At 42.1% G+C, this 27,886-nt stretch overlaps 2 protein-coding genes across 5 annotated transcripts in view; one reads left to right on the forward strand and one right to left on the reverse strand.

The window, feature by feature from the left end:
* Window positions 1–25,679, reverse strand: part of LOC138753258 (exportin-1-like) — a 113,695-nt gene extending 88,016 nt beyond the window's left edge. Inside the window, exons 1-2 of one of the 4 annotated variants that reach the window (XM_069916053.1) lie at window positions 25,160–25,679; window positions 4,879–4,932 (exon numbers count right to left, since the gene is read on the reverse strand). Coding sequence is in view for 1 of the 4 variants with exons in the window: in XM_069916051.1 (XP_069772152.1) it covers window positions 23,969–23,998 (30 nt within the window). In the remaining 3 variants the exon portion in view is untranslated. Of the gene's footprint in view, window positions 1–4,878; window positions 4,933–23,968; window positions 24,014–24,788; window positions 24,808–25,159 lie in introns of those variants that run through there. The other 3 variants (XM_069916052.1, XM_069916054.1, XM_069916051.1) reach the window with 3 other exon arrangements.
* Window positions 24,442–27,886, forward strand: part of LOC138753263 (zinc finger protein 410-like) — a 55,939-nt gene continuing 52,494 nt past the window's right edge. The window contains exon 1 of the mRNA XM_069916068.1: window positions 24,442–24,637. The gene's annotated coding sequence lies outside the window, so the exon portion shown is untranslated. The remainder of the gene's footprint in view (window positions 24,638–27,886) is intronic.

A 27,886-nucleotide genomic window follows, 5' to 3' on the forward strand; every position in this document is an offset into this window, starting at 1 on the left:
TGCTCATAAACACCACCTTTGATAACTTTGTGCTGTTTGCCATTTCTGAATCATTCAAGTTGGTTAATTATTAATGCAGTCCAGAAAACTCAATTAAGCTCACTTGAGAACCTGGTTTGCCGAGACTGCTGGTAAAATTCAATTCTTTATTCCAACATGTCCCATTTTTGGTCAAAGAAAGAAAAATAATTCAGATTCATTGTCAGGATACATACAGTACATGACATCCAATACAATCCTGAGATTCTTCTTCCTGAGGGCAAGGCAGAATCACCTCTAATTGGTAGTGCAAAACACTGTACATAATATACACATGTAAACAAATAAATATAAACAAACTGTGCAATACAGACAATATTAAAAACAATAAAGTGCAAAAAGTAAGGGTCCTTAAATGAGGCCCTGATTGAGTTTGTTGGTGGAGGGGTATCAGCTGTTTCTGAACCTGGTGGTGCGAGTCTTTCCTGATGTTGGCAGCGAGAACAGCCCTATTGCATTAAAACACACTGTCTATATTGGAACATAGGACATACTTCTTTCATATTACTGATACAAGAGAGGCAAAAAGTCTCTATCAATTTATTACCACAGTCAGCGGCATATCATCACCCTCACCACCTATGCAAAAGTGCAGAACTCCAGCTGCAATTTTAGAAAGCCATGAATCATTTAAATCGCACTAAACTTGCGTGGATGACCGAGTCCTTCCATTAAATCAAAACACCCCAAAAGCACACAAGTCCATTCTGCATTTCTCCTTTTGCTCTATTACACCAGCATTCTGCTGCAGTTTAATTTTAGCTATCCATGTTTTATGAACTAATTCAACACCAAATTCAATCATATTATGTAACTGTGGTTTGTCAGTCCAAACGAAAAATGGCAAAAAAAATCAGATTCGTGGAATTCCTTGATTGATCTCTCAGTAATCCTCCATGAATAGCAGATTGCAAACTAGTTTCAGTTCTTGTTCTGCAACAAAAAAACCCCTTGCATTTACAGTATAATCCACAATTACAAAACTTCAAATAAGTGTTACCAAATAAAATCTGGCTCAAAGTCAAGCATTGAAAGTACTGCCAAGTTTATTACCTCCTGCATCTTCACAAAATGGTGATGGAGTCTCACTGGATATACTACCAGGGTCAGCCAATCATGGACCCTCCCAACTTGGAAGCAGATATGATAGGAGTGTTTAGGAGACCGCTGGATCTATGACTGGAACCATAGAACGCTACAGCAGAGAACCATCACCTCCCTAGTCCCACTGACTTGCTCCCATTCCATAACCCTCCAGGACTCTCCCATCCATGTATCTATCCAATTTATTCTTAAACCACACAAATGCACCCTCATTCACCACATCGGACAGCTCATTCCACACTCCCACCACACTCTGAGTGAAGAACCTCCCCCTAATGTTCTCCTAAACCTTTCTCCTTCAGTTTAAAATTATGATCTCTCGTATTTATCTCCCCCAATCTAAGTGGAAAAAGCCTAATCACATCCACTCTGTTTGTACCTCTCATAATCTTGTAAACCACTATCAAATCTCCACTCATTCTTCTTCGCTCCAAGGAATAATGTCCTAACCTGTTTAATCTTTCCCTGTAACTCAACTCCTGAAGACCCAGCAACATCATAGTAAATCTCTGCACTCCTTCAAACTTATTGATATCCTTCCTGTAGTTAGACACCCAGAACTGCACACAATCCTCCAAATAACTTCAACATAACATCGCAACTCCGAAACTCAAATTTATAAAGGCTATGATACCAAAAGCTTTCTTTACAACCCTGTACACATGTGACGCCACCTTCAGGGAATAATGTATTTGCATTCCCAGATCTCTTTGCTCCTCCACACTCCTCAGTGCTCCGATCATTTTCTGTCCTTCTCCTATCTTGGTTTGCCATTCCAAAATGCATCACCTCACACTTGTCTGCATTAAACTCCATCTGCCATTTTTTTTTAAGCCCATTCTCCTAGCCGGTCCAGATCCCACTGCAAGCTTTGAAAATCTTCCTCGCTGTCCATAATACCTCCTATCTTTGTCATCTGCAAACTTGCTGATCCAATTCATCACATTATCATCCAGATCATTGATATACACAACAAACAACAACTGTCCCAACACAGATCCCCGAGGCACATCACTGGTCACAGGCCTCCAATCTGAGGAGCAACGTATTTTCTCCACATACCACTTTAAGTAACCCCTAACTAACCACACAACACCTATGCCAGGAATGGAGGGTTACATAACCGGTGCAAAAGAGTGTTAGCTCCATTTGGCATTGTGTTTGGTGCTGATGGCCGAAGAGCCTGTTCTTGTGCTGCATTTCAATATTTAATTTTAATATGGTAACATATTAATATGGCAATGGTAACAGGCCCTTCTGGCCCACCCCACTCAAAGACACCCATGTGACTACCCTACGAATCCTCTAGGTCTTTGAAGCGTAGGAGGAACACTGAATACCTGGGGGGGAAAAAACAAGGACATGGGGAGAACGTGCAAACTCCTTATGGACAGCGGCTGATTCAAGCTGCAGTAATAGCATTGCGTGAACTGCTACACCAATCATGCTGACCCATACTATTCTGCGTTCTTTCAAAACCCATCCCCACTTTCTGTGCTCAATGATCAAATCTACCACTCTCTCCAGGATCCCAATTCCTGCCAAAGATATGGATTTACTGACACATTGCCAAATAAATCTCGGCCTCATTGTACTTGGTTCAACTGAACAGATTATTCTCCTTGTCCACATCACCGATGCAAATCTTTGGCAGATTACATTCCAGATTCATCAGTGAAGAAACTCACCCCTCACTTCTCCACTAAAGATAGGAATCAGCTACACCACCTCTCTCAAATATTGCGCCTCCCCCACCCTGTAGAAACATCACATCCTCAGTGATTCAACACGTGCCTTAAATGGCCACCCATCTTCCTACAGCTCAGCTATTTTCAATAAAATACACTTCACAAAACATTCTCAACACTTCTCGCCCTGCCATCTGCTCCAAATAACTATCATGGCATTGTTGCTCTGTTACCCAGCACTCCCTCACTTTCATCAGCGAGGGCAGAGAAAAGTGGAACCATTCTTAAACAATGTTGACTAAACATTTCCCTGTTTCCACACCCCCCCCCCCGTGTCCCCTTCCTATTTACAATTTCTTACCTCTTCCTTCTGATGAACAATCAAAATGTTCATTCCATTTGTTATTACGTGTGTAAATAAGAAATACATTTCCCAGCATGCAATGCACACAGTTGGTTGGAAAACAGAAGAGGTATAAGACAGGTGTCATGGGGCTTGTCCCTGAAAATCAACTCAAGGAAAATAAAGTTAATTAAGTATTAAACCCATGTAAAGTCGTTCTTCTTGAAAGAACGAGCATAACACCTTTCCTCTCACCATCTATGCTGTCCGGTCAATCGAATAAGAATTTTGATTGAGAGGGGATCTAATAGAAAAGTACAAAATTATGAAATTATAAGATAGAGGTGGTTAAGTTGTTTCCATTGTTGGGGGAAACCAGAACTAGAGGACATAGCCTCTAGATTTAGGGTAGTAAATTTAGGATGGAAATGAGGAGGATCTGCTTTTCCCAGAAGGTGGAATTTATTGCCCAATGAAGCAGTGGAGCCAACCTCAGTCAATAGATTTAAGACGTGGTTGGATAGAGTTTTACACAGCAAGGGAATCAAGGGATATGGGGTAACGGCAGGTAGGTGGAGATGAGCCAATCATCAGATCAGCCACGATCGTTGAACGGTGGAGCAGGTTCGAAGGGCCAGGTAGCCTACTCCTGCTCCTATTTCTTGTGTTCTTATGAACCTCAGTTTTCCGCATTGAGTGTTCAAAGGCAACCTGTGTATCCTCGTATCCAGATAAGTGAAAATTAACATGCTGGTTCAGCAGTCTTATCAGAAGCAGCCTTGAAGATTTAACAAAAAGTATCTTAATGAAAATATAGAACTTGGTGAGGCTGCATGTGGACTATTGCCAGAGTCATGGAGCAGTGAGAAGCCCGTCAGCTCCTTACGTTCACGCTGTCCATCAATCATCAAGGATCCACCCCACCCAGCAGATGCACTCTTCTCACTGCTACCATCAGGAAAGAGGTGCCACAAGAGAGGGACCCATTTAAGGACTACTTTTGCACTACTGATTTTTTTTTCCTCTCTGTCTTGTTTACATGTGTATGGTGAATACAGTTCCCCCCCCACCACCATAAATGAGTGGCAATTCTGCCTTGCCTGCAGGAAAAAGAATCTGAGGGCTGTATGTGGTGTCATTCATGTACTCTGACAATAAACCGGAAATACCTAGCTACAGCAATCCAATTTACCGCACTTGACCTTTTGCCTTCAATGCAGTGGTGATTTTCATCTCGATGTAACTTGAAAGATACCAGTGCCTATCTCTCCAGCTCCCTGTAGGTAGTGTACCCCAGATTCTAATCCCCTGCTAGGTGAAATAAATCCTTCAGATCCCTTCTAATCTTCATGCCCTTCCCTTTGCTTTGCTTTCTAGAGAAAGATACCCGCTTTGGGGATTTTTTTTGACCCCCTTGCTATCTATATCCCTCAATTTTATACACCCCTCAGGTCCCTGTGCCTACACAATCAGCCACCTCCTCTACGAGGAAATGAAACTTAGCCTATCGAGACCCTCTCATTACTCGAGGCACAAAGGAGACTGGAGGTGCTGGGATCTGAAGCTAATCAATCTGGAGGATCTCAGCAGGTCAAGCAGCTTCGATGGAAGATTGGTTGATGTTTTGAGCCAAAGCCCTTTAACAGTAAAGTCTAAGATTCACTTCAGCACTGAACAGCAAAGTGAAGAGTCCAAATGTCTCACCTTTTATTCCTCCTGTTCATCAGTACCTTCTGTCCCCTTGTTAGTTTCACTAACCTGGAACACAAGATCATTTCTCCCTCAGTATGCCAAACTTCCTATAACTACTTCTCTGCCCTTCCATTAACCATGTCACCTATACCATAGTCAACTGCCTCACCTGTACCCTTTGATGTCCTTCTCCCAGATTCATCCTCATCTTAACTGTATTAAATCAGAATAAACATTCCTTTCTTTCTCAAATTTTGAACACTGTTTAAACTTCTTAAATATTTAATAGTTTGAATTTAAGCAGTCAAATAGCATGGAGCAAGGTCCCACCAACAAGGGCAGCATGGTTAGTGGAGTGGTGAGTGAGCCCCTCTTACAGCGCCAGCGACCAGGGTTCGAGTCCCGCATTGCCTGCAAGAAATTTGCACGTTCTCCCCGTGACTGCATGGGTTCACTCTAGTTTCCTCCCACCGTTCAAAACACACCAGGGGTTGTAGATCAATTGGGTGTAATTAGGTGGCACAGGCTCGTGGACTGAAAGGGCCTGTTGCAATGTCGTAGGTCTAAAAATGAGCAAATTTTACTAATGTCAGGAGAGACAAACAGCAACACTGGGGGAGGGCTCCCTTGCTCTACAAGTAGGGCCACAAGGCCAATCATCTCTTCCAAGGACGCAGACAGGATCTTGGTTCAATGATCCATCTGAAATGTGTCCAAATCCATTGCACTTGCTAATTTTGGAATGTAATCATTTGTCAACAAGAGCAAAATGCATTTTTGACTGCAAAACTGTGACAAAAATTGACCCAATCACCACTCTTTTACATTGAGGAAGGGCTCAAGCCTAAAACATTGGTCTTGTATCTTTATCTTTGCAATATAAAGTACAGTTTGACCTGCTGAATTTCTCCAGCATTGTGTTTTTCCTTCAATCACTGTCTGCTGCACCAAATATTACAGGAAAGTATGGAAAAAAAGGGATGGGATAGATCTAAGATTAAATGGGAAAGGGATATTAACCTTACTTTTCCTGAGGATGACTGGTTAGATATTTGCCATGATAGTGTTACTAGATTGATAAATGTTCATTACGCAATGGTTAATTACAATTTTTTACATCAATTGTATTTAACACCTGAAAAGTTTTTAAAAATATGGTTTTAGTGAATCAGACTCTTGTTTTAGATGTAGTAATTTGGTTGGAACTTTTTTCCATGCTGTTTGATTATGTGTATATATACAATCTTTTTGGAAAGCAATTCAATTGTTTTTGGAACATTTGTATAAGATCAAAATACCTCTGGATCCAACAATATTTTTGTTGGTGAGTTGAATCCTTTGAAAGATTTGGGATTAGACAAATTACAGATTGCTTTTGTGTATTTAGCTTTATCTGTTGCAAAAAAATATATAGCAAGTACATGGAAAAATGCTAATTTGATATTAATAGATGGCGTAATGAGATGAAAACTTGTTTAGTAATGGAAAAAATCACATATTATTTACATGATAATTATCTTTTTTTTAATAAGTGGTCTTTATATTTAGAATATTTAGATTTACCATGATTATATTTTAGTAAATATATTTCAGTTTTTTCTCTTTCTTTGGCTCTCCTAAAGAGAGTTGGCTGAGAGGGGGAGGGGGGGTTCTTTTTTTCTTTTCTTTTTTTTCTTAATAAAAAAAATTTATCATTCATAATATGTAGTTTTCTTATTGTATGTAATAACTTTGTTGAACGAATAAATAAAGTTATGAAAAAAAAATCACTGTCTGCAGGTTTTCCTGTTTTACTCCTGTCACTTTATTTGAGGGATTCAAAATGCTAGGCATAATTCGGTAAGCAAGTCTGGGCTTTTTAATTGTACTGATTCCAGGTTGTCACTGTGGCTGTCCATTTGAATACAGACATGCTTGTAGCAGCCAATCAACAATTGTTTCCTCCAATTCCCACAACAAAATGCAACATTCTCAACAGAATTGCAGCGAAAACCAACAGGTTTCCGAACCTGCTGAATTATGGCAGTCATTGACCATTAGCGTTATGGATTTTTGACCTTTCAAATCTGACAAGGAACAACTTGAGCTCAGACAAAGCAGAAGTTCCAGCAGGTCTGTTACCATAGCAGGCATTCTGAAAGCAATTTAAGGGATGAAATCAGAAAACAGAATCATGATTCAACTTCAAGTATTTTTCTCCAGGAGTCACGTGATGGAGTAGTGGCCGGACGGGGAACTCCAGCCCTCTCCGGAAAAGTTTTTAAAAAAACACAGAAAACAGGAAAATTAAAATAAAGTGAAAGTAAAGGTGGGAAGAAAATGGCAACGAAGAAAGAAAAGTCGAAAGCAACAGGAAGAGAAGAAGAAAATACATCGGAAGAAGAAGGTGAAGGCCTTACCTGTCCGAGGAGGCCCGCTGTGGAGAGAGAAGCCCGCTCCCTCAGGTCAGTCGAAGTCCCGAGCTCGGGACTACAAAAATGGCTCGCGGAGCCAAGCAAACGTACGCAACCGTGCATGCGCGAGGAGTCTCACATGCGCGATGCGCAAGACAAAACAAACACTGACGGGAGGGGGGACCAGCTGAGGAGTCGATCTCCACAGCTGAGAATGACAGCCACAGCACAGCAGCAAGAGGAGAACATAGAAAATAACGAGAACAAGAAAGAAGAGAGTAAAACGAAATCAAGGAAACAACAGATGACCAACCCAGAGGAAGAAGAAGAAGAAGAACACAGAGAAATGGAAGAAGGGAAAGACAAGACAATGGATTTTTTTTTTTTTAAAGAATATATGGAATCAGTAAAAGAATGGCAATCACAAGAATTTAGTGAAATAAAAGAAGAATTAAAAGTACAGAAGAAAAAATGAATAGATTGGAGATGGTCATGTCAGATATAGGAAAAAGAGTGGACAAGGTGGAAGAATGAGAAACAGCCGTAGAAATGGAAGTAGAGGACTTAAAAGAGAAATTAGAAGAATCTAATAAAAAAAGTTAAAGAGACACAAGAGCTGTTAGCTCAGAAGATAGATATAATGGAGAATTATAATAGAAGAAATAATATAAAGATAGTGGGCCTTAAGGAAGATGAAGAAGGCAAGAATGAGGGGATTTATAAAAGATTGGATCCCCAGGGTCCTAGGAAGACCAGAATTACAGGAAGAAATGGAAATAGAAAGGGCACATAGAACATTAGCCCCTAAACCACAGCCACAACAAAAACCAAGATCCATTTTAGTAAAATTCTTAAGATATACAACAAGAGAAAATATATTGGAGAAAGCAATGAAGAAAATAAGAGAAGACAAAAAGTCACTGGAAAACAAAGGTCAAAAAAATTTTTTCTATCCAGACATAAGTTTTGAACTCCTGAAGAAGAGAAAGGAGTTAATACAGAAAAAGCGATCCTATGGAAAAAAGGATATAAATTTATGCTAAAGTACCCAGCGATACTTAAAATAGTTATTCCAGGGCAGCATGTATGTATGTGTGTTCATGAGTGTATGCATATTTAAAGGAAAATATATAGAGTCGACAGCATCGAGTCCACGCTGCTGAAGATCCAGCTGCACTGGAAGGGTCACGTCTCCAGAATGGAGGACCATCGCCTTCCCAAGATCGTGTTATATGGCGAGCTCTCCACTGGCCACCGTGACAGAGGTGCACCAAAGAAAAGGTACAAGGACTGCCTAAAGAAATCTCTTGGTGCCTGCCACATTGACCACCGCCAGTGGGCTGATAACGCCTCAAACCGTGCATCTTGGCGCCTCACAGTTTGGCGGGCAGCAACCTCCTTTGAAGAAGACCGCAGAGCCCACCTCACTGACAAAAGGCAAAGGAGGAAAAACCCAACACCCAACCCCAACCAACCAATTTTCCCCTGCAACCGCTGCAACCGTGTCTGCCTGTCCCGCATCGGACTTGTCAGCCACAAACGAGCCTGCAGGTGACGTGGACTTTTTACCCCCTCCATAAATCTTCGTCCGCGAAGCCAAGCCAAAGAAGAGAAAGAGATATAGAGTATAGATAAGAATTAATAAGGGAAAGAAAGGGAAGAGAGGAAGTAAGGAAGGAATTAAGAGAGTGACCTTTGTTGTATATGAAAATTGGAATCTTTTCTGGAGGGGGCTGGGTGGGGAGGAGTTACGGTCACTGTGAAATCAGTTGACGCTTGCGAGTGAATTCGCAAATCCAAATGGAGAGGGGAGATGTGGTTGCCCGACAAAGGATAAAGGGCAACTCAGGAAGGGGAGGGGATAGTGGGGTTAAAGAAATTTTAGATAGGAGAATAAGGGAAATGTTTGATATTTTAGAAATGTTGTCTTATAAAGTGTTCAAAACAAGAAAGCAGAAATGGATAAGAAGGAAAGGTGATGATGAGGAAACGGAAAGAAAAGATAAACAAAGTATGAAATGGCTATGTTGAACTATATGACTTTAAATATTAACGGAATACATAACCAAATCAAAAGGAAGAAACTGCTAAATTTAATGAAAAAAGAAAAAATTGATATAGCATTCGTGCAAGAAACACTGAAATGAAATGGAGCACAAGAAATTAAAGAGAGATTGGATAGGACATGTAACAGCAGCGTCATATAATTCAAAAGCTAGAGGAGTAGCTATATTAATCAGTAAAAATGTACCAATTAAAATAGAAGAGGAAATATTAGATCCAGCAGGGAGATATGTAATGATAAAATGTCAGATATATTCGGAGTTTTGGAATTTACTCAATGTATATTCACCTAACGAAGAAGATCAAAAATTTATGCAGGATATTTTTTTTGAAGATAGCAGACACGCAAGGGAACATACTAATAGGAGGGGATTTCAACCTTAATTTGGATTCAAACATGGATAAAACTTGGAAAAAAATTAACAGAAAGAACAAAGTAACCAAATTTATAATTAAATCGATGCAAGAAATGCAACTTTTGGATATATGGAGGAAACAACACCCAAAGGAAAAGGAATATTCATATTATTCGGGTAGACATAAAACATACTCAAGAATAGACCTATTCCTGTTATCAGCTCGCATGCAAGACAGAGTAAGAAAAACATAATATAAAGCTAGAATATTATCGGACCACTCACCCCTGATATTGACAATAGAGTCAGAGGACATCCCTCCGAGATTGTATAGATGGAGATTAAACTCCATGCTACTTAAAAGGCAGGATTTTAGAGAATTCATTGAAAGACAAATTAAAATGTACTTTAAAATAAATATGGAATCAGTGAAAGATAAGTTTATACTATGGGACGCAATGAAAGCGTTCATCAGAGGGCAAATAATAAGTTATGTAACCAAGATGAAGAAGGACTACAATCAGGAAACAGAGCAGTTGGAAAGGGAAATAGCAAATATAGAAAAAGAATTAGTAATGAAGGAAGACACAACTAAAAGAAGAGAATTGGCAGATAAAAAAATAAAATATGAAACAGTACAAACATTAAGGTGGAGAAGAACATAATGAAGACAAAACAGAAATATTATGAACTAGGAGAAAAAACGCACAAAATTCTAGCATGGCAGCTTAAGACAGAACAAACTAAGAGAATGGTATTGGCATCAAGGAAAAAAGACAAAGAAATCACATATAATCCAACGGAGATTAATGAAAACTCCAGAGAAATGTACGAACAATTATACCAAACTGAAAACGAAGGGAAAGAAGACAAAATAGATTAATTTTTAACTAAAATTGAACTACCGAAATTACAAATAGAGGAACAAAATTCATGCAGTAGAAGGAAATAAAGCTCCAACAGTAGCCGTGGCTTTAGACGCAGAGAAGGCCTTTGACAGAGTAGAATGGAATTATTTATTCAAAGTACTACAAACATTCAGCTTACCAGAGAAATATATTAATTGGATTATAAGGGGCCATTGGCGAAAGTGACAGTAAATGGATATATATCAAAACAATTTAAATTAAGCAGATCAACAAGGCAGGGATGCCCACTATCGTCCTTATTGTTCGCGTTAGACATAGAACCACTAGCAGAACTGATAAGAACAGAAAATAAAATAAAAGGGATAAAAATAAAAGACAAGGAATATAAAATCAGTTTATTTGCAGATGAAGTTATAGTATACTTAACAGAACCAGGAATATCAATAAAAGAATTACATAAGAAATTGAAGGAATATGGAGAAGTGTCGGGATACAAGATTAACGCAAATAAAAGTGAAGCAATGCCAATGAATAATGCGGATTTCTCAAAATTTAAGAAAGAATCACCATTCAGATGGCAAATGCAAGCAATACGATATCTAGGTATACAAATAAATAAAAACCTCGGCCATCTATATAAACTCAATTATTATCCACTAATGAAAAAATTAAAGACTTACCACTAACACTAATAGGAAGGATAAACTGTATTAAAATGAATATTTTCCCAAGGATACAATACCTATTTCAGGCATTGCCAATACACTTGACGAAGAAATTCTTCAAGGAGTTAAAGAAAATAATAAGGAAATTTTTATGGAAAGGGGGAAAACCGAGGATAGCACTAGATAAATTAACAGAATGGTATAAACAAGGAGGTCTTAACAATCAGACAGCAGTGTTGAGATGCTATTCTGTTGTTGAAGTCCCAATACTTGGAGCAGATGCTTAAAGGGACAGGCATTACATGACCACTTATGGTTGCTAAAAGGTCCCATTTAGATAAAAGGAGAAAAATTTTAAAATTAAAATAAAAATTAAAAATCGCTGAGTCATTCTAGTAAACATCAAAAACATATCTGCCTATTCATCCCACTCTTATCTAGCTGTGAAGTAAAAGAGCAAGTGTTATGGGTTATATTAGTATGGTTATGGATAAATATGTCTTTAAAAGAGATAGATTGTGGGGGCTTAGTGTAGGTCACTTCACAGAGTAACACTTCACAAAAGACATCTCATTTAAAATGCAAGTGCTTTCCTGAAACTAGAGGTTGAGGCTCCAGTTGGCTTTGCAGAAGCAATGAAGAATATTGATCGATTGTGTATAGGTAATAAGTCCAGGCTCAGAGAGGCTGATAAGATCTTTCAAAGATTGGGTTTGGAGTCTTGGGAGGTTTATGGTTTTTACAAGTGGAGAAATGAAAAAAGAAACAGGATTCTTCTCAGAGAGAGAGAGAGAGAGAGAGAAGTGAGTTCTACACCAGCAGTTGAGGCTGAAAAATGGCAAGCTGGCAGGCTTGTTGAAAAACCCATTTTGAAGATGTGTTGTGAGTTCTGAGATCAGCCTATTCAAAACAATTGTAGTCCTTACAAGAACAAATGGCTGGCTAGAGTGTTTCTCCTAAAATAAAGGAAACAAGAGGATCTCTGTGGTGGCCTGGAAGAAGAGGTTATCATTTGGAAAACCCATGATAGGGCAAGTTTCTTCGACAAGACACTGAAGTGACTGATAAAAATCAGTTTATGTTCAACCGGCAACAAATTTCTCTCTGAAACCAACAAGAATCTTCCTGAGTGGTAACCATTTAACTTTAAGCACCAGAGCCTGGTGAAGATTCATAAATATTAAATTCTGTGCATAGTATAAGAATTGTCTGATACTGATGAACTTGGAGAAGTGAGAAGTGAATGATTGGACTGTGAAACAAAGAACTTTCCTGAACATATACACATTAAGTACACGTGTGCCTCGAATTAGAAGGATTTAAGTTAGGTTAAGTTAATAGTAATGAGTTAAAGTTTGATCTTGTTATTATGTTTAAAGAAAATTAAAAGCAATTTTTGTCTAAATAACCATTGTCTTGGTGAATTTCTGTTGCTGCTGGGTTTTGGAGTCCTCTGGGCTCATAACACAAGACATAAAAACTCCACCTGCTGGAATCTGGAGGGATTCAACAGGTCAGGTGGTGTGCATTGAGAAATGTACAGTTACCATTTCAATCCCACCAGAACATTGACCAATTCCTACTTGTGCATGCTGCCGAGATCCCACAGCTTCTTGTGATCAAGTAAAATAAGCTACTTTGGCCTGAGTGATTAAATAATTTGAGTGAATGAACGAGAATATCTTGGAGATTAAGGATAAAGAAGCTAATAGCCATGATGAGATGATTTGCAAATGCAATCTCGTTGACTTGGACTAAGTGACTGAAATAACATCCACAATCTGTGTGTTGCAATAAACGATGCCCAAGTCCTCCTTGCCCACTTACCTCCACTATTTATTAAATATTAAACCCGATATCCCAGAATTTAAGCAACTGCCAGTCTCAAGCAACCAGCAAAAAAAAATTGTGAAAAATAAATAGGTGAAAAAAAAGCATGGAAGTTTACCATTAGTTCACCAATCACACAACCGCAAGCAAGCAGAAAATATATTTATCCAGCATCTACCAATCCCCATAGATGCCAGATACCAGGGTTTTACTTTAGCACAAGACTACTTTTGTCTCAAAGGGTACTGACCATTTTCCCACATGGATGCTGCCTGACCCGCCGAATCTCTCCATCTTCTCTCTATTCACTCTAGATTCCTGAATCTGCAGTTCTTCTTGCCGTCGTCCATTACTCCACTGCAAGTTCTCCAGTTAGGCCAGCTCTGAAGAAGTGTTCCTCCTACCTCCGACTGCAGTTCCCTCACACTGATTCCTCCCCCCCACACTTTACATTCAACCGCTATCTCCCTTTCCTTCAGTCTTGATAAAAGGTCCCGAACTGAAACTTCGGCCATTTCCCTCCATGGATGCTGCTGACTTGCCAAGTCCCTCCAGCTTCTCCTGCTTAACTCGGGATTTATTATCATGAACAGGTTACAGAATTTGTTGTTTTGCAGCAGCGCTACAGGCAAATAGTGTTATAAATTACATTTAAAATAAATTTGTGCATAAGACGACAAAAATAGTGTCTGTGGTTCATTGCCCATTCAGCTATCTGATGGCAGAGGGGAAGAACCTGTTCTTGTACTGCTGAGTGCTTAATCTTCAGCTCCTGTAGCAATGTGAAGAGGGCACAGCCTGAGTGGTTTGGGTCCTTGAGGATAGAGGCTACTTTCTTCAGACACCACTTCTCGATGATGTCCTTGATGGAATGAAGACTGATGCCCGTGATATCGCTGGCCAAGTTCACAACTCTGTAACCTTTTTTCCCTGTTCTGTGCATTGACACCTCCGTACCAGACAGTAATGGAACCAGTCAGAATGCTCTCCCCAGTACACCTGTAGAAATTTGCAAGTCTTTGGTGACATGTTAAATCTCCTTAAACTCCTCACAAAGAACATTGTAGCCGCTGGCGAGCCTTCTTCGTGACTGCATTTGACATGGAGGCCCCAGGACTGGTCAGAGATGTGAATACTCAGGAATTTGAAGTTTTTAAAACCTTTTTCGCTGCAGACCCCAAGATGAGGATTGGTTCGTGTTCTCCCAATTTCCCCCTCCTGAAGTCCACAATCAGCTCCTTAGTTTTGCTAATGTTGAATTCAAGATTATTTCCGCCCTGCACCCCTCATCTGTGATTCTGCCAATTCACAGAATTTGACATTTGAAATGTGCGCAGACATACCGTCATGAGTGTAGAACGAGCAGAACAGTGGACAAAGCACACATTCTTGAAGTGCGCTGGTGTTGATCGTCAGTGGGGAAGAGACATTATTTCCAATTCGTACTGTTACGAGCCCAGAGGATTCCAAAACCCAGCAGCAACAGATATTCACCAAGACAAATGGTTACTTAAACAAAAGTTGTTTTTAATTATATTTCAACATGAAAATAGAATCAAACTTTAACTTATCACTAACTTATTTAATCCCCTTCTAATTCTAAGCGCACGTGTATGTAATGTGTGTGTAGTAAGTTCAGAAAAGTTCTTTGGTTCACAGTCCAATCTCACTTTGCATTCCTCCAAGTTCACTGGTTGCAGACAATTCACAGAATTTAACATGTATAAAGTTCACCAGGATTTGGTGCTTGAAAGATAAATGGTTACCGCTCAGGAAGGTTCTTGTCGGTTTAGAGAGAGATTTGTTGTTCCAGGACATCCACAACTGATTCCTTTTTGATCAGCCACTCCAGTGTCTTGTTGACAAAACTTGCCCCTTCAGGGTTCTCCAGATGATAACCTCTTTCTTTCAGGTCACCACAGAGTTCCTTTTTTGTTTCTCTTATTCTAAGCGAAACATTATCTAGCCAGTCCTCTCCTTTTCCATTAACCACAAGGGCTTTGACCAGACAGTCTTCCAATCGGGCTTGCCAGCTTGTCCTGTTCCAGTCCCAGCTACTTCTGCTGGCTGTAACACTGTACAAGTGATCTCTGTGTGTGTGTGTGTCTCTCTCTCTCCCAGAGAGAAAGCCTGTTTGACTCTCTCTGCTTGCATGACCACATGACCCTCTTACAACAGCAAGTTCTTCTTCCAGATAATAGCAGCTCCAGCATTCTCTTTCATCTGTTGCCTTTTGTAAACAACAATCCATTAGCGCTCTTCAAAGCTCTTGCAAAAGCTGTGAGAAGCCACTACGTCTCGCATTAGCAGAGCTCCGATATTTCAAATAAGCTCTGTTTTAAAGTGTTTGTATGTGACCTACTCCAACAAACCTTTCCCAATTCATCTCCCAAAAACATTGTTATATATTCTGTCACAGTACTGACGGTCATCTTCCAATGGGGATGTCAAGGATACAGTTGCAGAGTGGGGGTGAAGAACCCCAGGTTTTGGAGCTTCATGATCATCAGGGTGTGTAATGGTACTGAAAGCTGAGCTGTAGTCAATGAACAGAGGCCTGATGTTAGCATTGCTGATGTCGAGGTGACCCAGAGGTGAGTGGAGGTGGAGCGAATGTGACGGTAGGTGAATTGGAGTGGGTCCATGACCAACCTCTCAAAGCATTTCATCACAGTAGATGTGGATTGTGCTGTTTGATAATCATTGAGACAGCTAACTCTGGTCTTCTCGGGCACCAAAATGATTGATGCCCTTTTGAAGCAGGTAAGAACTTCCAACTGCAGCAACAAGAAAATGAAAATGTCCACAAACACTCCATTGAGTTGGTTGGCACAGATTTTCAATACCCCACCAGGTTCACCATGTGGGTCTGATGCCTTGTGAGGGTTCACTCTCTTGAAATACATGGTGACGTTGGCCTCGGAGACAGATATCATAATGTCATCAGCTTTTGCAGGGATTTGTAGGATGCAATGGCTTGCCATCGCTGGCGAGTATCTTACTGTCTCTAACTTCCCTCAGAATTGCCTCTTTGCTGCTGAGATGGCCTTCTGTAGTTCATACCTGGACTTCCTATAGAGAAGACCACCGGTTTTAAATGACATAGATCTTGCCCTCAGCAGGTTGCACATCTTTCGATTTGCCTGCGGCTTCTTGATTGGGCACATTCATCCATGAGATCTTGATGAAATCAGTGACAGCTGTGGTATATTCATTCACGTTCAAGGATGAATCCTTGAATATGGTCCAGTTCAACGATTCGAAGCAGTCCTGCAGGCACTTCTCCACCTCCTTCAAACATAATCTCACTGTCCTCAATCTCTGCTTGTATACCAGGAGTGAAGTACAGCAGAAATTTTTTTTTTAAAATCAGACTTGCTGAAGTGTGGTCATGGGATGGCTCGCTAAATGTTCTTCATGGTGGGGTCACAGTGGTCAAATGTGTTGGTTCCTCTGGTTTCACAGATAGTGGGTGGATGATAGTTCTTGAGAGACTTCTTCAGGTTGGCCTGGTTGAAGTCCCCTACAATAATTGGAAAGGAATTAGGGGGTGCCAGCTCATGGATCAGCCCCTCCAGTGCTAGTCTGATGTCAGTCTAGGGAAGAATGTACACAGCGATCAGGATGATAGAGGTGAACTTCCTCGGCAAAAAGGATGGGTGATTCTTGATCACCAAATGCTCCAGGCCAGGGGAGCAGGACTGGGACATAACTGTCACGTTTGTGCACCGCAATGAATTGATAAATGATGCAAACGCCACCTCTGGTTTTTCCTGACACGGCATCCAGTCCACACAGTGGAGGGTGAAACCATAGCATTGTTCAGAATGTCCCCGTTCAGCAATGTCTCAGTGAAGCACATCCTTGATGTCCCTCTGCTGCTGTGATCTAGCTCAGAGTTCATCCAGTTTATTTTCTAAGGATTGTACGTTGGCCAAGAGGATGCAGAGGCCTCAGGGCACAATGTATTAGTTTGACCTGTAGCACCCTTCTGTGTCTGTGTGGTCAGGTCCTCTTTCAATGGCTGTTCAAATCTCCAACAGCCTTACAATCATTAAATCCCAACACATATGCCCTGCCTCCCCCACAATATACCAATTGGAATATCCTCTTCAATAGTTCCAACAAAACTTCCAGAAAATTAATGGGGCATTGAGCATAATAGGCAGGTTATTGGAATATGTTCTAAGACATCAGATATACAAGTACTTGGATAGTCATGGATTTGGGATAGTCAATATGGCTTTACACATTGTGGGTCATGTTAACATATCTTCTAGAGGATTGCTTTATGGGAGAAGCCGGAGGTGTGGTAAATGATTGCCTCTCTGACTAGAGGGCTGTGACTTGTGGCGTGCTTCAAGGGTCAGTGCAGAGTCAGGGGAGAGTTCATTATCCATATCAATGATCTAGATGATAATGTGGTAAATTTGATCAGCAAGTTTGCAGATGACACAAAGATTGGAGGTGTTGTGGCCAGTGAGGAAGGCCTTAACAATATGCAGAGGGATCTCGACCAGCTGGAAAGACTGGATGCAAAATGGCAGATGGAACTTAATGCAGATAAGTGTATGGTGTTGCATTTTGGAAGGACAAGCCAAAATGGGACATAGATGGTAAACAGACGGGCACTGAAGAGTGCAGCATAACAAAGAAATCTGAAAATATAGAAAGTGGCATCATAGGTAGAAAGGGTTATGTAATGAGAGCTTTTAGTACATTGGCCTTCATAAATCAAAGTATTGAGTATTAGAGTTGGGATGTTATAGCAAAGTTGTATAAGACATTGGTGAGACCAAATCTGTTGCCTACATACAGGAAAGATATCAATAAAACTGAAATAGTGCAGAGAATATTTACTAGAATGATACCGGAACTTGAGGTACTGAGTTGCAGGGAAAGGTTAAACATATTTCTACGCTCCAAGGATTTTATTTCCTAGAATGTGGAAAAATGATGGGAGATTTGATAGAGGTATACAAACTTATGATGGGTATAGACAGAGTAAATGCAAGTAGACTTTTTCCATTATGTTAGGTAGGTGCGCTGGGTGGGTCACGTCTCCAGAATGGAGGACCATCGCCTTCTCAAGATCGTGTTATATGGCGAGCTCTCCACTGGCCACCGTGACAGAGGTGCACCAAAGAAGAGGTACAAGGACTGCCTAAAGAAATCTCTTGGTGCCTGCCACATTGACCACCGCCAGTGGGCTGATATCGCCTCAAACCATGCATCTTGGCGCCTCACAGTTTGGCGGGCAGCAACCTCCTTTGAAGAAGACCGCAGAGCCCACCTCACTGACAAAAGGCAAAGGAGGAAAAACCCAACACCAACCAACCAATTTTCCCCTGCAGCCGCTGCAACCGTGTCTGCCTGTCCCGCATCGGACTTGTCAGCCACAAACGAGCCTGCAGCTGACGTGGACTTTTACCCCCTCCATAAATCTTCGTCCGCGAAGCCAAGCCAAAGAAAGAAGAAAGGTAGGTGAGATGCAAACCAGAATACATGGGTTAAGGGTGAAAGGGGAGAAGTTTAGGGGGGAATATTAGGGGGGGAATTTCTTCACAGAGAGTGGTAGGAGTATGGAACAAGCTGCCAGCTGAAGTGGTGAATGCAGGCTTGATTTTAACACTGAAGAAAACTTTTGACAGATTCGTGGATGGGAAGGGTATTGAGGACTATGTCAGTGGGATGAGATAGAATAATAATTTGGCATTGACTAAAAGGGTCTCTTTTCTGTCCTGTAACGTTCTATGGTAATAAGGGCTATATGACAATTTACTACCCACTACAGGTCCCAAGATCGTGTGATATGGCAAGCTCTCCACTGGCTACCGAGACAGAGGTGCACCAAAGAAGAGGTACAAGGACTGCTCAAAGAAATCTCTTGGTGCCTGCCACATTGACCACCGCCAGTGAGCTGATATCGCCTCCAATTGTGCATCTTGGCGCCTCACAGTTCGGCAGGCAGCAACCTCCTTTGAAGAAGACCGCAGAGCCCACATCACTCACAAAAGACAAAGGAGGAAAAACCCAACACCCAACCCCAACCCACCAATTTTCCCTTGCAACCACTGCAACCGTGCCTGCCTGTCCTGCATCGGACTTGTTAGTCACCAATGAGCCTGCAGCAGACGTGGACATACCCCTCCATAAATCTTCGTCCGTGAAGCCAAGCCAAAGAAAGAAGAGACAGGTACACGATCCATTATCCAGAACCCTTGGGGAACAGTATGTTCCGAATTTCAGATTTTTGCGGATTTCGGAAAGCCCACCTGAATTGTGCTGCCGTATCAACCCCCACCCCTTTCCAGTCCCTCGGCCGCCTCCCCCAACCGCGTTCCCTCGGCCGCCTCCCCCGACTGCGTTCCCTCGGCCGCCTCCCCCGACCGCGTTCCCTCGGCCGCCTCCCCCGACCGCGTTCCCTCGGCCGTCTCCCCCGATCGCCGGTCCCCACTTGCCGGATTTTGGAGCTTTCAGGATTTTAGATGTCCGGATAAAGGATCGTGTACCAGTACTTACAAGCATATTGGGGCAGAGAGAGAAAAAGAAATAAATTTAATTGCCAATCAATTTTTTGTCTGGTGTCAGCTAGCAATTAAATTAGCAGATTAGTACTTCAGAGACCAGAATTTAACTGCCATCACAGCAGTGCGGAAGTTAAGCAAACAATATTGGAGGAACACGCTTTCTCACTGCAGATTCCAGCAAGTGTAGACTGGGTCTCCAGTGTGGAATTCAAATTCAGTTAACAATCTGGAATATGGAAAATAACTACTAGAAAGTGGTGAAGAACTTCATCTGCTTAACGAATATCCTTCACAGGAAGAAATCTGCCATACATTACTGATGGGGGCCTGTATGTGACTCGTGACCCACAATGCATTGCTAATACTTACACTCCCTCTGAAGCCACTCAATTTTATCAGGACTGCCATGTTTATACAGAGAAAGAATAGAACCAGGTAGCCACTTGGAATTGAGTTGGGCAGCCAAAAAGTCCCTTCCAATCCCAATCTAAAATGAAATATAGGTAGTTCCTCAAGCACAGAATGATAAAACAAAAACGAAAATAAAGACGTAAATGGTCAGGAGGTCAGGCAGTGGAAGAGAAACGTTTTCATTCCAGTTGAGAGTGTGCCCGCCCAAACTAGCATGTTTTAGTGGCAGAAGGGAAAGGGAGGGAGGGAGGGATGGTTAAGATAAAGGAAATATCTGAGAGGAAGAGACCTAATGGGTTCAGATGCACTAGAAAGCAGGGTTTGTTTCGCTGTTGGCAGGGCTATGGGATATGACCAGTGGGTTAGGCTGTCCTAATGGAGTGAAAAAAAAGTCGCCAATTCTGATACAGTCACAATAAATGTTACCCAAGGTTGGGGACTTGGAATTTGACTCTGGAAATACAGGTACTCCCCGACTTGCGACCTAGGCAACTTCTGCATACTTACCTTGTTAGTCGGCGTCCCTGAGTCCGTAGGCTGAGTGGTACCATTTTGATTACTGTGTGCATGCACAAGTCTTCGGTTGGCACATGTGTGGTGGGTTCGTGTATTAGAGTTCAGATGGCACATGCACGGTGGGTTCGTCTACTAGAGTTGAATTTGCATCCTTAACTCCCTCACATGCGCCAACCAAACTCCAATGTGCGAACCCTCCACGCGTGCACGCAGGAATGAAGATGGCCACACCCAGCCTGTGGACGCGGATACAAGGTAAGTACACAATTCCGACATCCATCCATTCCAAGATACGATCAATCATCCAGAATGGGACACGGACACATGTCGGGGAGATCTGATTCACAAATCAGATCTTGCAATGCCCTGCACTCCTCCCTTACCATCACTTGGTATGCCCCACCCCAAAAGCAAACAGAACTTATATCGTCAAGGATAAGTTCCATATTCATTTCAAGAACACCCTCCGTCAAACTGTGCAGCGCAGCATTATGAAGTGGATAGAATCAGACAAGCTCAAAACTGAGGAGTTTCATGAGGTGCAGTGGATCAGCATCATTTAGTCCACCCCAATGATCAACAACGGCTCACAGAAGTGCAAAAGGAGCAGCACTTGGCATTGCCAAACACCAGAAATCATCATCTCTCAAACCAACCCAAAAGACCAGGTTAAAGTTCTGTAACCATACCAGACTTGGTCACGAATAGTAGGCGTCAAATAGCCATCAGGAAAGAAGGTGGCCCCAACAGCCTTCCCCATCCTCAACCAGTGGCAGGTCCCAGCAAGTGAAGGATGGAGGCAAGGCTGAAGAAAGAGCACCCAATGCAACTCACTCCACATCGCATCAAGAAATAATTGCACGCCCCTAGACAGAAAAGCCAACAAAGTCAACCAAGACAGTCTCACCCTCACAACTGAAACAGGGCCGATCTTCCCATTCGTCACAAAGGGAATGCAATGAAGAAGGTCTCCTGCACTTTGTAGGGTGTTCAGCCAAGGTGGAGAGTTTAAGCTGACTTGCCTATGCTTCAGAAAACCCACACATCAGAAACTAACTTCCAACCATGCAGTTGCCACGCAGGCATCTACAAGAGCATGTGAAAAATTGCTCAGGTACGCAGTGTACAAAAAGCAGGCCAAATCTAATCTTGATTGTCAATACCTTCAGTCACCAGTAAGGGAATGAAATCCCTCAATCAGAATGGCATTCAAACCTTACCAATTATCTGCTAACCAAAAGCCAGTTTGTATTTGGCCAGCACGCTGCAGTCCAAACGAGGGCCAAAGAGCTGAATTCTGAAGCCTGTAACTTTCCTTGGCATTTGACTGAGAATGCCAGCAAGTGTCTCTGGTAAAACTGAATTCAATGGATATCAAGAGGAAAACATTTCCAGTGATCAGAGACCCTTGCATACCCGGTATCCCTGTTCTAGTTTGTCAAATACATAAACCGCGTAAATTTTATATATTTTTTCTTTTGTGCAGATGGTCGCAAGTCAGGGAGTGCCTGTCTAGAATTACAATGAAAGGGAAGTTGAACTAGCACCAAGAGCAGCACAATAGCACTGTTGAGGTTCATTCAGGAGCCTAATGGCTGCAGGAAGAAGGTATCATTAAGCCTGTCGGCACGTGCTTTCACCCTCTTAAGCCTTTCTCCCTGAGAGTGTATCCAGGGTGGGATGGATTTTTCAGTAAGTTGGCTATGTTCTACGTAATCATCCCAGCAGTAGACATCCAGAATAAAGCATAGGTTCTTCAGTGTAGCATCCTCAATGACCTTCTTTCCTTCACAAGGTCAGGAGTAGAGATGTTTGCCGTTCCATTCCTAATTCCTCTACAAATTATACCTCCCTTGCCACCAAGCCGCGAGACCCAGACACTGCGGCATCGGCTGATGAGACGCAAGTAACATACGGACCTCAAATATGCTAGGTAACCACCAACATCTACAAGAGGATGTTCATATTTAACTGCAGTCAGGCCCCCCAGCACCATTATCATGAGATCATGAGTCAATTGGCCCTGCCACAGAGATACTGTGGCGACAGAGGCAAGTGAGACATCTCATGATCTTTCCACCATCTGCAAGTCAGGAGCATTCTAGATTATTTTATTGTTGTGTAATAGTACAGGACATGTAATATTACACGAAATTGCCTTCTGCCTGCAAGAAGGCAGATCAAGAGCTGGCATTAGTGTCACCTGGCGACCTTTACTGCAACAAAGAAAGAGAAACAAAGTAGAATCCCTTCAGAGTCAATGATTGTCCATGGATTCGCCTCCAGTGCACCCACAGCTACATAGACTCCTGTTCAATCCATTGGTAACCCGAGCTCCAGATTCAAACTTCCAACACAATCAAGAAGCCTTCACTCCTGAGGCCCTTCCAGAGCTCTTCTTGCCCTCAGCACCCTCTCAAATCCCAGACCCAATACCTGGTTCCCCTGACCCAATCTCCAGCAGCTCATGCAGGACCCCCAACCTCAAGTTGCCCACTGTCTGTCTGGGTCCCGCACTGCTGCTCCGCCACCATGGTCGTGGTCCTGTAGGGTCACCTCCTCTGCTTTGAAGAAATACTCTCCACATGTCCGGGTGAGTGCAGCTCCAACAACTATCGAGTTCGATGTCTTCCAAGATGTAGCATCCCACCTGACTCTCACTCCCCACTCCACCTCATTCATTCCCTCAGCCTAACCCTAACAAGAATGACAGCTTAAAAAGGTGAGCTGCTACTTACCTATGATATTCCAAGAGTACCTCCTGAAGCCACAACCATAAAGGAGGACAAGAGATACGGGTGCATGGGAACATCACCATTTGTACACCAGATTTCAAAAATATTAATAAACTTGAAACAAAATGCCAAGTCTTTTCTTAATATTCGCCTCTTCATATACAAAGTTTTTTTTGTTTATATGGCATATCAAGTACACGCCAGGGTAAAAATGAAGAAAAAAAATGTTGGATATAATTCTGCTGAGGAGAGAGGAACAGCATTAAATATTTGAGGTTTATGACTCTGGTTTCACTTTGTCTCTAGTTTCATTTTCCACAGATGCTGCCTGAATTGTTGAGTATTTCTAGGACTTTTGGTTTTAGTTTCAACTTTTCCATTTAACCCTCAAAGAAGGATGAGAGGTGACTTAATAGAGGTCTACATGATCCTGAGAGCCATAGATACGGTAGACAGCCAGCACTCCCCCCTCCCCCAAGTGTGGGAGTACCAAACCCCAGAAGACGTCTGTAGGATGGGAGGAAAGTTTAGGGTGCTTGGAATGCATTGCCAAGGGTGGTGGTGGAGGCTGGAATGATAGGAGCATTTAAGAGACAGGCACATGGATGAAATAAAAAATAATGTTATGAGGTAGGAATATATAGATTGACACAACATCAAGGGCCTGTTCGGGGCTCTGAAAATGATCAAAGCAATTTTTATATTTACAAACCCAAGGATGGAAATTACTGACCAGGACTCGACAGAGTGCTTCATTTCTCATCCAAGACTGTATCAAGGATGCGTCTTTCAACTCTCCATGAAGCTGGTGTCAGCTTTGCTTTGTGAGCTCGTCTTCGGAGGCGATTGTGAGTCAACTAAAAGAGAGGCTTATTCACAGATGCCGCCCGACCTGCTGAGTATTTTGCAAAGGGGATGGATTCACTTGGCCAAACGCATTCAGCGAATGCAAAGAACGCCTCGAGGGAACGGGAGAAAGGCTACTTTTCAAAATGTTTCCTTTCCCCGCGGTGAATCTGCTACAATCGGAATGACAGCTCGACGAACCAATCGGAAGCAGAGACCGGCAGATTGCTGTCAAATGACCCAATCGGCCAAGGGCTCGCGGAAGACTCCCACCCCCTTCCTCCCAGGATTTGGTTGTCTTTCCGACAACGTTCGAAACGAGGGTTCAATCATTTCACCAGCCCTTCAGGGAGCGTCACCAAAGCAAGATCCACCCGCTGAGAAAAGTTACCCTTCTAGAAACACACTAAAACGACATCAACCCCACAATCGTGGAATCAAGCCGGAATAATCCCCATGCGTGGGGAAATGATCTCTGATCGGAGCGATGCAAGTTGGCAACCAACGTGAGAGCAGCAAGAAATTCGATGGAAGAGCTGCACGCGTACAAAGCATGGTATGAGAACGAAATCACACCGAACTCACGTCGGGAAAACAGAATAAAATGTGCAAAGTTCAGGCAAACAGGAGGTCAAGTTGCTGCATTAACTCGTTTTTATGCAACTCTTCCCCCAAACACGTCCAAGCTTCACAATTACCGTACTTACAAGAATCTCAAGTGCGTGTCCTAATACAAATTATCCACTGAAAGCTTAGAGGCCTTTGGTGTTTTTTTTTTCCCCTTTAATCACGACCCAGCTTGTTTTGAAAAAAAAAATCCCCGACTTGCACATGCAGGAGGGTTTCAAAACCAGGCAGAGCCAGAGAGGAGAATAATTACTGAAATAAAACAAAAGTCAAGTGATTAAATGCATGCACAAGACTCGTGTTTCCAACTGAATTCCCTCCCACCTTAAGAAAAACTAGAGTGAAAACGAAAGACACTCCCCTAAGCGTGTGGAGCACCAAAATACAGGCCCCCCCATCCCCCTTTCAAAACCCATGCCTGATGGCCAGCAAAGAGAACGCGACAACTTACCAAATGGTTTGGACAAAATCCCTTCTGGAAATTCTCCTTAATTAGAGTTGTGATTTATTTCGGATGAAGAATTCCTTTTTTTTTAAAACAAATCCCTCCGCTCCTCACAATTCTGTAGCAAAACAGAAAGTCTCTTTGGTCTTTAGCGAAAACAGTTGGCAAAGTTGTTCCAATAAATGAGGAAATAGTTTGCTTTGTGGTGCGTTTCTTCGTCCCCTCCTTTCTCCTCTCATACAGAATTGCAGTTGAAAATAAATGCTGGGCAATACGGTGCAAACTTAAGAGATGATGCGCTTTTTCTCTCCCGCTTTGATTCTTTAATCTCTCTGCAAGTCTTAAAGCTTTGAAAATGCAATTGGACGTGGTAAAATAGACATGAGATGTATCATCGCGGAGTGAACGTGGGGAGCTTTTTCACTACTGATCGTCTCTCCCCTCACAGAAAAATCCAACAACCGGTTGCAACCAGTTCTTACTGGGAGATTCCATCTTCATGTAACCAGCCGAAAATTAGACGGAAATACACGAGGCGATGCCGAAGCCTTCGCCCCCCTTCAATCCTTTTATTTTTTTAAATCTAGCCAAGACACTTCAGCCTTTAAATCATTTCATTTGTTTATTTTTAGCGAAACTTTCTTGATCTCAGTTACAGTTTGGATAAAATAATTAATTCCTGCCAAAGAGAAAATCTACCCTCCCCTTTCATAACCGACGCCTGCCCAAGATTGATGGCTGGCCTCTTTTTCTACCTATTGTATGATCTATTCTGGAGGGGCGTGGGTCGAAATCATTTCATCGGTTTCAACTCTGTGTGATTGAATCCAAGTGGATCTTTTGTGAGGGGAGTTAATGTGTCCGTTTTGAAGTCACAGGTTTTGTTACATTTTTACCGCGAATACAATGTAGCAACCGCCTCGGGATTCCAAATTCCATTGTTGAAGCACATGTGAGTGAATAATCAGTAGCAGAGATTGGGCTTCTTCAAAAATTATATCTGCATAAATAGATCCAGGACAGCCGATCCAGTTTATGCTCGATATTTCCATGCTTTTCAATGACGCGCTTGTGTTTTGAAACGGGTTAACGTTACGCGAAATGAGCAGGGTTCATGCCAAAAATGAGGTGCGAAATATGATCATGTAACCTGTTGCGAGGCGTCTATGGCGGGCAATAACCGTTCCTAACATTGGTTTTCTGGTGGAAATGAATCAAATAAGTTTCCGCAGTGTAAACTCCCCAACCTCTTGCCTGCTGCAATGCTAAAGAGGAAGGTTCCACTTAAATTGGAGGCGACTGACCGTTGTCCCCTCAAGCACATCCCAATTTAGAATTGTCCAGCTGTCTGTGAGAATTGAAGATTAACCTGCGGAATGCTGCATGCAAACATTGTTCTTGAAAAACAACACTGCTATTGCTTATCTTTCAACGCTGCCGTTGATTACATATCCATGACTGGGTGGGTGGGTGGGGTGGTGAGGAGCAAGAGGTCATGTGAAAGGCACGCACCTTATCACATGATGATTGAAATAGGACTTTGATGTTCTTTTCCTTTTTGGTCCTTGTTTACTTTTCTTCAGATATGTTTCTTCTCAAGAATCCTGTTTTTGTTGATGGCGTCAACAAGCGCATTCCATCTGCTGGGCACCACGCTGGTGATCCAGAAGCTCCATCTCCAGTGTCCCGCTGCCTAAGAAAGGCAACAGACAGGCTGAAAGACTAATTGCAGCTTGGACAGACTCCGCCAATAGGGGAGAAAGTTTTCAAGTGGGAAAGCACCCACCAGCAGGCTAAAAGGCAGTTACATCCCTGCAGCCATCAGGCTCCTGAATGAACCCCACAGCTATCATGCTGCCTTTACCTCGTGCTCATTAACCTTCTTTCTCAGTCTAATCCCATACTCTGTGCGTGGCTGTTTGCGATGCTGAAGATAAGATGTTGGTCTGTTCAAGGAATAACCTTTCTGTATTAGGTATTTTGTATCAAACTTAAACTGAACCATACTGAAGAATATGAGATAGGAACATGACATGTGATTTTGTCCTAAGCTGACCCAGACTACAATGGTTCAGGAACCACTGCTACCCCTCCACCATCCTCAACAACAAATCCAATCCGGTCTCATTTAAGGTCTTTTGCACATTTTTGGTTATCATTTTAAATATTTTCAACAATCATACCAAATACAAAACATCAAGAAAACCCCTCCATCCCCTTTATACAAGTCCATTAAACAGAGAAAGAACGAAGAAATAGAAACATCAAAAAAATCATCCCACTGTCAATGCGTCCAGTAAAACATAGGGAAAACACGATAATACACAATGTTAAAATCTTTATAGAGGTCTACTGGCTAGCCAGCAGCGATTGTAACCCTATGTTGGCACCAGTGAGGTGCCTATATGCTTTAAATAAGGCTGCTATATTTTTAGGAAAATGTTATATCCCTTCCTGAGATTGTATGTGACCTTTTCAAGTGGGACGCAGGTATTCATCTCCGATTCATCACCTATTCATGAGTAGATGGGAGTCAGACTTCCATGTTACAGCTATGCATTTCCTGGTCACACATAAGGCAATTTCTGTAAATTGAATTTGAGAATTAGTTAGTGATCTACCAACCATGGTAAAGTTCCCCAGAAGACAAAACTCTGGGTCTGCTGGAAAGGTAACTCCTGGATCTTGGTTGGGGTGTCACAGAGGTCATACCAGAAGGGCCTCACCTTCATG

Source organism: Narcine bancroftii, chromosome 2, assembly GCF_036971445.1.
Source record: "Narcine bancroftii isolate sNarBan1 chromosome 2, sNarBan1.hap1, whole genome shotgun sequence".
NCBI lineage: Eukaryota > Metazoa > Chordata > Chondrichthyes > Torpediniformes > Narcinidae > Narcine > Narcine bancroftii.